The sequence below is a fragment of the Macaca mulatta genome, chromosome 4 (assembly GCF_049350105.2).
Source record: "Macaca mulatta isolate MMU2019108-1 chromosome 4, T2T-MMU8v2.0, whole genome shotgun sequence".
NCBI lineage: Eukaryota > Metazoa > Chordata > Mammalia > Primates > Cercopithecidae > Macaca > Macaca mulatta.
Window position 1 is genome coordinate 14,022,803 of NC_133409.1, and position 12,672 is coordinate 14,035,474.

At 41.1% G+C, this 12,672-nt stretch overlaps 1 protein-coding gene across 11 annotated transcripts in view; it reads left to right on the top strand.

Annotated features, from left to right (window-relative positions):
* The window catches only part of ARMC2 (armadillo repeat containing 2), a 219,886-nt gene that overhangs the window by 152,106 nt on the left and 55,108 nt on the right, over positions 1 to 12,672 (top strand). For all 11 annotated transcript variants that reach the window (XM_077999240.1, XM_077999241.1, XM_077999244.1 and 8 more), the window contains 2 exons: positions 4,033 to 4,135; positions 5,463 to 5,686. In XM_077999240.1, the coding sequence (XP_077855366.1) occupies positions 4,033 to 4,135; positions 5,463 to 5,686 (327 nt within the window). The remainder of the gene's footprint in view (positions 1 to 4,032; positions 4,136 to 5,462; positions 5,687 to 12,672) is intronic.

Genomic DNA, 12,672 nt, shown 5'->3' on the forward strand with positions numbered 1-12,672 from the left:
TTAAAGACAAGATCTCGCTCTGTCACCCAGGGCTAGAGTACAGTGGCAAGATCACAGCTCACTGCAGTCTCAAACTTCTGGGCTCAAGTGATCTTTCTGCCTCAGCCTCCCGAGGAGCTTAGGACCACAGGCATGCACTGCCACACCTGGCTGATGTCTTAAAAATGTTTTATAGAAATGGGGTCTCGCAGGCCGGGCGCGGTGGCTCAAGCCTGTAATCCCAGCACTTTGGGAGGCCGAGACGGGCGGATCACGAGGTCAGGAGATCGAGACCATCCTGGCTAACATGGTGAAACCCCGTCTCTACTAAAAAATACAAAAAACTAGCCGGGCGAGGTGGCGGGCGCCCTGTAGTCCCAGCTACTTGGGAGGCTGAGGCAGGAGAATAGTGTAAACCCGGGAGGTGGAGCTTGCAGTGAGCTGAGATCCGGCCACTGCACTCCAGCCTGGGCGACAGAGCGAGACTCTGTCTCAAAAAAAAAAAAAAAAAAAAAAAAAAAGAAATGGGGTCTCGCTATGATGCCCAGGCTAGTCTCAGACTCCTAGCCTCAAGCAGTTCTCCCACTTTGGCCTCCCAAAGTGCTGGGATTACAGGTGTGAGTCATGCACCTGGCCAGAGACTCTTCTTGACACTGGGAATACAAGTGAATAAACTAGCTCCTGCCTCTGGGGTTGCCACTGTAGCAGGGCAGACAGACAGCAAACACAGCAGATACCAAAGGAGATAATGAGAACTAAGGGAGAAAAATAAAGCAGAGCAAAGGAAAGGGAGAGTAACAGGGAATTTTAAAAATAAGATAGTCTACACCCCTTGCATAAATGTAAGATTTTATTATCTTTTTATGTCTTAAAGTCATAATTTTACAGTTAACAATGGAGAAGCCATACAAATTTGCTCTGAGTGTAAATTGACATTACAGCAGGCCTGGAAATTGTGGTTGTCTTTTTTCTTTTCTTTGTTTTCTTTTTTATTTTTTCTTCTTGTTTTAATGAAAACTCTGATACAAGGGGTTTTTGTTTTGTTTTGTTTTCGTTTGCCACTTTTTACTAAAAATGTAAGATTTGGTGGGGGAAAGGAAAGTGAGTTTTATTCATTTTTTTCCATGAAGTTTTATTAAGTATGGAACTCATCCTACATATTACATATAGAAAGAGTAATAAATGGTGGTTTTGACCTCAAGGACTCACAATCTAGTAGAAGATAGTCAGACAATTCAAATATATTCCCAAATATTAGGACTAATATATATTTCCATCAATATAGAAATGTTCTTCTGTTTTCTTAAGCCCTCTTATTTTCTGGGGGTTTAAAACAATGTTATTTTAAATACCTAATCATTAAACATGTATTAAGGTTCCCATTTCCTATTTTCCTCCTGGGAACAGAAGGAATCTCCATTCCGCCATGTGTTACAGTTTCTGAAGCTTCCATAACAGTGTTTCCCAGACTTCAGTGTGCACATGCATCCCCTGGGGGTCTTGTAAAATGCAGATTCTGAGGCGGTACTGCCGGGTGGGGCCTGAGATTCTGCATTCCTAATGCATGCCCAGGTGATGCCGAGGTGGTTCTGTGACCTCTCTGAGGCACGCACTCCTCAAGTGCAAAATGGGAATGACAACACCGAATTTGCAGGGTTGCTCTGGAATAACTTTTGTAAGTGGCCTCTTGCAGGAGGGCATGCAGAAGCTGTACCACAGGCAGTGCTCGCCTCCTGGGACCGCTCCAGCTGGGGGCTGACCGTGGCCATCTTGGTGTCTTGTGCAGTGAGCAGCACAGTGCCTGGTACACATCAGGCGCCCAGTAAATATTTGTGGATCAAACACAGAACAAATAACAAATATGCCTGACAGATTCCATTATGTTTTTTTAAGTAACTGAAAACTCATTAATAAATATTATTAAAAATAACTTTAGGCTGGGCGTGGTGGCTCACACCTGTAATCCCAGCACTTTGGGAGGCCAAGGTGGGTGGATCACTTGAGGTCAGGAGTTCGAGACCAGCCTGGCCCACATGGCAAAACCCCATCTTTACTAAAAATACAAAAATTAGCCGGGCATGGTGGCACATGCCTGTAATCCCAGCCACTTGGGAGGCTGGGGCAGGAGAATCACTTGAGCCCGGGAACCGGAGGTTGCAGTGAGCCAAGATCATGCCATTGCACACTAAGCTGGGGGAGAAGAGCGAAACTCCGTCTCAAAAAATAAATAAAATAACTTAAAAGATAGTTTTTAATAATAAACTAATCACCTATATGTCATCCTTTTCACACAGAAATAATTTTTTGTTCAGATGACTTTATTCCTACAAACACATTTTTACACTTTTGCGATGAGGGCACATAGTATTTCCATCTAACAGTAGGTTATAAATGTTTCCCTCTTTAAACATAGTGTTCACAGTTACGCTTTTTTGTGACTGCTTAATGTGAATAGTATTGATGTCCCACAGTTTATTAAACTATTCCCTAATATTGGATATTTAGGGTGTTTTTTATTTTTCTTTTTTACTACTTTAAATACACAGCTAATTTAGACCATTTGATTCAGTCAGTCATCCTATACTTTGCTTTTTTTTTTTTTTTTTTTAAAAACCCAACTATATTTCCTTATCACCCTGTGTTTAGTTTACTTAGATCTTTTTGTATGATTTAGAAGACAATTTTATTTTCTTTTTTCTTTCTTTTTTTTTTTTGAGACGGATTCTCACTCTGTCACCCAGGCTGGTGTGCAGTGGTGCGATCTTGGCTTACTGCAACCTCCGCCTCCCGGTTTCAAGTGATTCTCCTACCTCAGCCTCCTGAGTAGCTGGGATTACAGGCGCGTGCCACCACACCCGGCTAATTTTTGTAGTTTTAGTAGAGATGGGGTTTCACCATATTGGTCAGGCTGGTCTCGAACTCCTGACCTCGTGATCCACTTGCCTCAGCCTCCCAAAGTGCCAGAATTACAGACGTGAACCACTGCATCCAGCCTAGAAGGTAATTTTCAAATTTAGATGTTACTTGTGATTATCTCAAAGCATTCCAGAAATAGACCTTAAAAAGAAATATATGTGTATTATCAAATTAAACAGTATTAAGTTTTCTTTTATACAAATGATAAAACCAAAAGCTTCCCCCTTTCTTTTCTTTCCTTCGTCTCTACTATGTATTCTTTTCTAAATTAATGTGAAATTTTGGTATTCTTCTTTCTCTACTTTTGTGTTTTAATGCAATTACTCTAATTAAATGTATTAGCAGTATACTGCACCCCTTTCTTCCTCATATACTCCTTTAAAAGTAACTAATAATCACACATATAAATATGAGACTTGGCTGGGCGTGTTAGCTCACACTTGTAATCTCAACACTGGGAGGCTGAGGTGAGAGGATTGTTTGACCTGCTAGTTTGAGACCAGCCTGGGCAACATCTCTACCAAAAAAAGTTGAAAAAATTAGCCAGGCACGGTGGCACATGCCTATAGTCCCAGCTGCTCTGGCGGCAGAGGCAAGAGGATTGATTGAGCCCACGAGGTCAAGGCAGCAGTGAGCTGTGATGGCGGCATTACGGCACTCCAGCCTGGGTGAAAGAGCAAGACCCTATCTCTGAAAAAAAGAAAAGAGAGAGAGACTTTATGAAGTAAGAAATAAGGAGAACAGATTGGAGGTTCCTCAAGAAACTAAAAATAGAGCTGCTGTATGATCCGGCAACCCCACTGCTAGGTATATACTCAGAAGAAAGGAAATCAATATATCGAAGAGATATCTGCACTTCTATGTTTATTCCACACTGTTCACAGTCGCCAAGATCTGTCATTAAAATGTTTATTCTAAAGATCATTTATATTGTATTTACTATAATTGAGTTAATTAGATACCACAGTTAGCAAATATGTGGTCTAAATTTTTCAAAGTTGATTTCTTTAGAACTTTTCTTCATGTTTAAAAATACTCTTGCTGCACTTTAAAAATAGATGTTTGTGGTTTATTTTTTTTAAAATACAGCATGTCTTTATTTCCTTCTGCAATAGAGATGTGTTTCTTTCTCTGCAGCTTAAAGTGAGTAGAAAGAATCTTCTTAATGTCTGCAAACTTATATTTAAAATTAGCAGGAATGAGAAGAATGATTCTTTGATTCAAAATGACAGCATTCTGGGTGAGTGTCATTCAGTGCTACTATTGAGCAAATGTACTTGAGTAAAAATTAGATATCTGGAGAGAAAATGTGGTAATCAATGATAGCAGGAATATTTTGTTTTCTAGAAACATGCAGAAGTTTTGCAATGCTCATTTTTACTTTGTCCTTCTCTGTTTTCCACATTCAGTTGAATGTATCCTGTGGTAGTTTGCTCTTTTCTTTCAACACCTGTAGTAACATTGTGTGATTTACAAAGTGTTCCCCATTTAAGAATTCATTTCCTGGACTTGGATTTAATATATAGAAAAATGCATGTAATAGTATTTGACATAATTGAAAATTTTAGTCTTTAATATACTAGGAATGACTGAAAGTTGAAAGACAGCTATAACTGTTATAGAAACCTGACATCACAATGTTTCAAATTTGTAGGTAAGGAAGTTTTATTACACCTTGTCTAGCTCATGCCTAATTTTTGTTGTACTTCTAAAAAATTAAGATACCTAGTTACCTAAATGGAAATGTTTTTATGAATTAATATTGCTGATACAAGAAGAGAAGATACAAAGTATCTTCCATGCAGCAACATGGAAAATATTTTGAGTTCTCTTTTTGCAACATAGGATAAATTATCTTTTCATCTTTCTTTGCCCCTGGCAGACAGGGACAAAACGAGTACTGAAAGAAATGTCTAATGTTGAATCAACTAATTAAGAATTGTAGACTGAAAACAATCATCTCAAATTATTACATGGGCATTAATATAATTAAATGTGAGATATGCATTATTAACCTTATTGGATTTGCCTGGATTACTCGTAAAACCAAGTAGTGGTATGTTATTGAATAAATGTTCTTAAGTTGTCTTGGGAAAAGGATAGGTGTTGTATTCAAGTTATCTTTTTCTAGGGTGATTGAGATTTTTTTAAGCTACTGTCATGGATTTCCCACTAATAATACAGAAACAAATATATTCTTAAAGACTTATTGAAATTTAACTCTTAAATTTGTTAAATTATTAGTATTCTATGACTCAAAATTTTTGTAACAAATAATAAAGGCCAATAAATAATTAGTAAGAGGCAAGGAATGACATTAATTAAAATAATACTTTCTCTTATTTATTAATAATCCCATCCTTTTGCTGAAATTATTATTACAGAGATTTGTCTTAACTAAAAGTAAGCTTTTCTCTTTATACGATATAACTCTTAACAAGCACTTGAATGTAGATTTTGGTAAACATATTTTACAAAGTGTATTTTATGTTCACACACAACTTATTTAATATATTTATCTCCCGCTGTTATACTCAGACATTTATAATAATTCATCTCTTTGACAGAATCATTGTTGGAGGTACTAAGAAGTGAAGACCTGGAAAGTAACATGGAAGCTTTTTTATACTGTATGGGGTCTATAAAGTTCATTTCTGGAAATCCAGGATTTCTTAATGAAATGATCAGCAAAGGTGCTGTGGAAATACTGATAAATTTGATAAACCAAATAAATGAGAACACCGAGAAATGTGGTACATGTTTGCCTAATTCGGGCCACTTGCTAGTCCAGGTAAGTATTTTACTTGAAAAGATTAGACGTGTAAAATTAGTTTTCACATTGCCTAATGCCAGTTTTAAAAGAATGGCATGCAAGAGGCCCCTATAGCCAGGTGTGGGTGCCCAGCCTCCAAGGGCAGCAGCCACAGCCCACCTCCACCCCATGAGGACCTGGTGCCTGTTGTCCTGGACGGGCTATTCCATGGCTATTACCAGAGCAGCTCTCCACACAGCATGCACTTTCACTGCCCTGCAGAGAAAGCAGGCCTGGAAGAAGGGAAAAGTTGTACCTCTCTGCAAAACAATTGCATGTTGGAGTCAAATTTTAGCAGGCTGTTTAGTGTTGAAGATGGGCCTGGCCCGGAGATGATTTATGATGATTGGTAGCTAATGTCATTACTCTTGTATCTTCAGTAAGAAACCGAAGGTAATGGGATTGAGTGGACAGTCATTGAGGTGGGTATGTAGATACCAGGCAGCCCCGAGACTGTAGGAATGCAGGGAACAAAACTGGATGCACTGAATATAAACAGAGCAGGTAGACCAGTTTTGTTATGTGTTAGGGTTTTATTGCTTACGTTGTAGCAGATTAAATTTCATAGTTAAATTATTTTCACTGGAGCTGCTCTGGCTTGGATACTCTTTTTTAGATGAGATTTTATCTTTAATAGCATTTGTATGTCAAATAATGGCATCTTTGATGTAATAATTCATAGGATTTGAAATGTGCTTGTCAGTTAATGAGGACTGAGCACTCAGAGCACTCTAAGCTATTAGGAAACTGTTAAAAATTAGATTTAGGCCCTGTCTTCAAGGTGCTTAAAGTATTTGGATGATTATTAATTTTGGACTTTGTGGTCTGTCTCCATTTTGAAGAAGATTGTGAAAACCTCTTTGAGTCATAAATGTGCACAGTTTTTCTGTGTGCCCTGTTTTGGCTAGGAAGACTTCAGAAACATTTTCCATGCTCCCAGTGTTATTGAATCATTCAATTTTTTTCCCTCAATGAAAATAGTAATTTCTGATTATAGACTAATTATATTTCCTGTTAAAATGCTGAAAAGTATAAGAAAGAATATAAAAATCACCTGCAATGGTTTCACCCTCAGATAACACCTCCAGCATTTTGGTGGTCATTTATATACATGTACATAATTTAATAGAATTCTCACTTTTTTTTTTTTTTTTTTTTTTGAGACAGAGTTTTGCTCTTGTTGCCCAGGCTGGAGTGCAATGGCATGATCTCGGCTCACCGCAACCTCCACCTCCCAGGCTCAAGCGAATCTCCTGCCTCAGCCTCCCTAGTAGCTGGGATTACAGGCATGTGCCACCATGCCCGGCTAATTTTGTATTTTTAGTAGAGAGGGTTTCTCCATGTTGGTCAGGCTGGTCTCGAACTCCTGACCTCAGGTGATCCGCCCGCCTTGGCCTCCCAAAGTGCTGGGATTACAGGCATGAGCCACCATGCCCGGCGAATTCTCACTTTTTAAATAACCTGTTACTTTTAATAGTCACTTTTGTTTGTTTTCTATCATTCTCTTCCCTCCCTGTTTCTCCTTAACATTGTTCACACTGATGTGTTCAGCACCTTTTAATACACACACAGGATTTAACAAATGGAATATTCTATGCCCTTCTCTCTCCTCATTTAACAATATGTAGTAAAAATCCCTTGAGTTAACCCTAAAAACTTATTTAATTTTTCTTAACAACTGCATAATATTCTGTCATTAGGGTATATCTCAAATTCTCAACCATTCCCATATTGAGATATTCACTCTGTTTTAAATTTTTATGTAACAGCTTATGGGATTCTTGTCTAGTTAATCTCTTTCCAACCCCATCTTATACACATATAAATGTTTGCTGTTTGCATCAACTATGTCACGGGGTGTGTGTGTGTGTGTGTGCACGCGCGTGCATGTGTGCACAGTTGAGTGTTACTGTTACCAAAAATATATCAAATCAAGAAAGGGGACCTCTGGTGTGCACATACAGTATATTGCTGCCTGTGTTACTCTTTTATTTCCGTTTTCCCTGGATTCAGCATCCTCAGGTGCAACCTGATTCAACAGGTCAGATCCCCTCTCCTTTCCTGACATTTGTGTCCCCTACCTCTAGGGGGCACTGTAGAAGTTCCTCCTCACTGCCCACCACCACTTGCCACCACCTGATGGCAGTGGGCTCTGTCATTGTCTCCAAAGCCTTCCTTGAAACCAGCCTAAGGCCTGGCATGTGTGGCCCATACCCCTGTCTAGCAGGAGAAAATGGAGCCCATTATGGCATCCACCTGAACTTACTCCAGCTGTGGTCACCAAATGCCATTTGTATCAATTGTATCACTGTGTGTTTACAGATTTGGGGAGGAAGGAGACATTGTTTTAGTCTTTATCATTTGCAGAATTCCCTGAATGGGACACTTCCTCATATTTAATGAAAACAAAAACTGTTTTGTATCATATGAATGATAAAATGTAAACAACAAGACTTCACTCCAAGAGCAGATGAAAGTCTCTGCTTTTTTTTTTTTTGAGATGGAGTCTTGCTCTGCCCAGGCTGGAGTGCAGTGGCGCAGTCTCAGCTCACTGTGAGCTCCACCTTCCGGGTTTCACACCATTCTCCTGCCTCAGCCCCCAAGGAGCTGGGACTACAGGCGCCCACCACCACACCTGGCTAATTTTTTGTATTTTTAGTAGAGACGGGGTTTCACCGTGTTAGCCAGGATGGTCTCGATCTCCTGACCTCGTGATCTGCCCGCCTCGGCCTCCCGAAGTGCTGGCATTACAGGCGTGAACCACCGCGCCCGGCCGAAAGCCTCTGCTTTTGTGAATGTGTAACACTGACTGACTTTTCACCAGCTGGTTCATGTGCAAATTCAGCCAGACAGATCTGGCCACAAGCAGAAGTGTCTGTTTACACCAGCTTTGAGAACCTGGTAACTCCAGCTCAGGAGGCTTTTTTTAAAAATTTTTTTTAATTTTTGAGACAAAAAGCCTGTCACCCAGGCTGGAATGCAATGGTGTGACCTCGGCTCACTGCAACCTCCACCTCCCAGGCTCAAGCGGTCCTCCTGCCTCAGCCTTCTGAATAGCTGGGATTACAGGGGCCTGCCACCACACCCGGCTAATTTTTTTTTTTTTTTTTTTTTGTATTTTTAGTAGAGACAGGGTTTCACCATGCTGGCCAGGCTAGTCTCAAATTCCTGACCTCAGGTGATCTGCCCACCTTGGCCTCCCAAAGTGCTGGGATTATAGGTGTGAGTTACTGTGCCTGGCCAGGAGGCATTTTTAAAAGCGGCTTTCTTCAATTGAAAAGATAAATTTACTTGTGGCTCTAGTAAGAATAAAATAATGTCTGCCAGCCAGAGAGAACAGGACGAGGGCAAAAAAGATACAAGCAGGCCACATCTAGTGGCGTGACTGCTTTTCTTCTACAACTTTCAACCCCAAGAACCTCAGTAGCTTCGGAACACTTTCTGGGGACCTCATATTACAAAACTTCGCTTGCTTTAACATCTGGCACAGCGTTAGAGTCATCTTGTTTTCCAAAAGCAGTTCCACTGGACTCATGGAAAGAGTGGAAAACATCTTCCAAAGCTGGACGTTGAAGATTGTGCAGGATTTGGGAAACTAGAATAAAGGGAAAAGGATGTTGAACACTCAGGTGGGAAATAAATAAGGTGTGTTTGGGAGGTACTGAAGAGGTAGGGCTGTCTAGAGTAGAGATTCTGTGTGGGCATCTTGGAAGGTGAGATTCAGAAGGTACAGCCATGAGTCTCGGATACCAGCTGCCAAGAGTGGACTTGGGGCAATAAGGAGCAGTTGGAGGTGAGTGCATAGGGGGACGAGATGAGATCAGAGTGGCAGAAAGATGAATGTGCACAAAATGTGAAACTGATAAAGACCCAATAGCTGAAAAGTGATGGGAGGAGAACGTATCCGTGGTACATGACAGATTGGAGGGCTAAGATCTCAAACACAGCAGCCCCAGTTAACAGGCATTGCTGCAGTTAGATTTTAGACTGATTAGAGTGGAGATAAAGGAATGGGTATGAAGGAAAAGCTCCTCCAAAGCACATGGACTAATGTTGCTTAGAGGGAAAAAAAAAGAACCACAGTGTTGAACTTCGGAAGGTCTTCTTTGTGTTGTTTCTTACATATATGTATCTGTATGGCTGTATGCATTAATATATGTTTATCACCTGGTGGCTGAAATCAAGAGACACTCATTGCACAAGTTTTGTGGTGTGGCTGCTCTGTGCCAGGCATGTTCTGGGTGGTAAGACAGGAGAGCTGCCAGTAGGCACCTACTTTTTGATGATCCCTGTATCCAGATAATAGTATTCCAATGCTTATTCTTCTGCAAAATTATGGTACTTCCACATGGCCAACATTGCACTCAGTTCTGCATGTCAGACATGTAATAGCATTTTGAGAAGGACAAGATACTCAGAGAAACTGGGTGCTGCCACCTGTGCATCAAGTCAGAGTGTGAATAGTCCCAGGCTGGCAGAACTGGAGATGCGAGTTTGTTTGTAAAGTCATAAGAGTAAAGCAGGTTAAACTGTGCATGTTCACTGAACTCCAGAACCCTAGAATTTAGGGGGAGCTCCCTGGAACTTGGAAAAAGAGAAATATAGGCCAACTAACAAGCAAGGCCCCTAAATGCCGGCAGTAAATTGCACCACCAAGGAGGTGGCACAGATGGAAAGAGGAGCTTGTCAGTGTTGCTCTAGAATGGATTATCATGAGGTGTTAGGGTTCATCTGTGGCCTTTGAAAAGCAGCCGTTGAGCAGACATGACACAGGAGCCAAGGGAAACTCCTGGAGTCACCTCCATCTGAAAGTCTATTTTGGTCTCCCTTGTGCCCTTTCCTGGAGAACAGAGAAGAGTCTTCTATGTCACAATCACAACCAAGCCCAAATTCTCCCAGTGTCTCCTTTGTCCTCTGTGTCTTGAGAACATCATGTACAAAGCTGCTTTGCTGTAATTGAAGGAAATCTCAATGTACTTATGTTAACAGCTAGGTCATTTATAGGTGGACAATGTAACTATTAAAGCTCAGATTGACGTGAACTTTCATGCCTGTTTTTTGGATTCACTTGTACTTCCAATCTGTTTTTTCTTTACAGCCTGACCCACTTGATTTTGAATTCAATCCTTAGAGAAATGTATTCTTTTCCTGCTTTAGATATACTATTTTTGAAGTTAAAACTGTTCTGCAGCACCCCAGGTAACATGGTTTGCTTTTCCTCTCCACAGCCTCCACCCCCGCTTCTCTGGCCCCTAAGCCTGCAGACACCTCCCTAGCGGCTCCCACAAATCCAGATCCTCTCCCCCTTGCTCAGTACCATACCACTGTCATGTTCTTCCTTTTTCTAAATGGAAGTTTCTCAGGAAGGTCGGTCCTCCCACCTCATCAGTCCTTTCCTTCCTTCACTCGGTTCCTTCCTTTTGTTTTTAGGGTTTAGGGTATAGGAAAGTGTATTGAACAAAGAGAGCTGACTCAGACAATTTGAGCCTGGATAGTTCAGAAAATGATAAATGATAGTATCATGAATAGAAATTAGAGAGTTATAGACAGGAATGGATTTGGTGAGAGGAGGAAAGAAAATTATGGGAAGAAAATTATGTAATTAGCTTTATTTTTATTTTTTAATTTTTAATTTTTTTTTTTTTTTTTTTTGAGATAGAGTCTCACTCTGTTGCCCAGGCTGGAGTGCAGTGGCACAATCTCGGCTCACTGCAGCCTCTGCCTCTCAAGTTCAAGTGATTCTCCTGCCTCTGCCTCCAGAGTAGCTAAGATGACAGGCAAGTGCCACCACACCTGATTACATTTTGTATTGTTAGTACAAAACTAAAATTGTTTAGGAGGTCTCTAGTAGAAACAGGGTTTCACCATATTGGCCAGACTGGTCTCGAACTCCTGACCTCAAGGGATTCACCCGCCTCAGCCTCCCAAAGTGCTGGGATTACAGGTGTGAGCTACTGCTCCTGGCTGAAATTAGCTTTAATATAAAACTTTCAGATGCCAACAGAATAGCCATGCAGGCCTGTCGAGTAGGAAGTAGGAGGTATGAGCTGAGGCTTAGAAGAGAAGGTAAGACCAAAAATACAAATTTAGGGTCATCTACATGGAGGTGATGGTTGAAGGCAGAAAAGACAATGAAATTACCCAAGGAGAGAGTAGAGAAAGAGCAGAGGGACTGACGACAGATGGTGTGAAATGGCCTCATTTGTGGAATGGAAAGAGAAAAGGAAGTGACCAGGAAATGAAGGGCAATGTACAAGAGTAGAGATTTTCTCCGAAAGGATGGGTCAGCTTTGGCAAATGCTGCGGAGAGCATGTAGGGGAAGAGGAATCCCGCCACTTCGGAGCAGTGTGAATAGGCGAGCGAGGGGTGTGCGGGGGCCATCTCCTGGGACAACAGTGTGCTCTCTTGCTCTCTTTCAATCATATAATTCTTTATCTCTGTATTTTTAAATTAAAAGGTGTTTTGATATACTTGGGTTTTTTTTGTTTTGTTTTGTTTTTTAAATTTCTGAGCCCTAGAGTGAGCTCCCCACTTTGGCTGAGCTGAGCTCAATCCTGTATTCAGTGTTTGCCATCAGGAACCCTGATGGTTCATTCAACCCTGGACTGTGTTGGGGCAGGCCCAGTGCCACCGCCCTGCATGGTCCAGTGAGGAGAGCACCGCACTGGAGCCCCCAGCCTGAGCTGGCCGCTCAGCTGGGACACTGAGCCCACCTTACCCTCTGAGCCTCACTTTCCTGTCTCTAAAGTGCTGACTATGCCTGCCTTAAAGGGCAGCTGGGAAATGAAATGAGATGATCCAGTAAAGCGCCCATAACAGGGTAAGGCACATAGTAGGCACTCACCAGAAAGCCATTCAATAAAATAAGATCAGAATTACCCAAACCTGAAGCTTCAAAGAGCAATTCCCTCTGATAGGATAAAAACGTAATCACAAGAAACTTAAGAAGACAGAGTCCAGGATG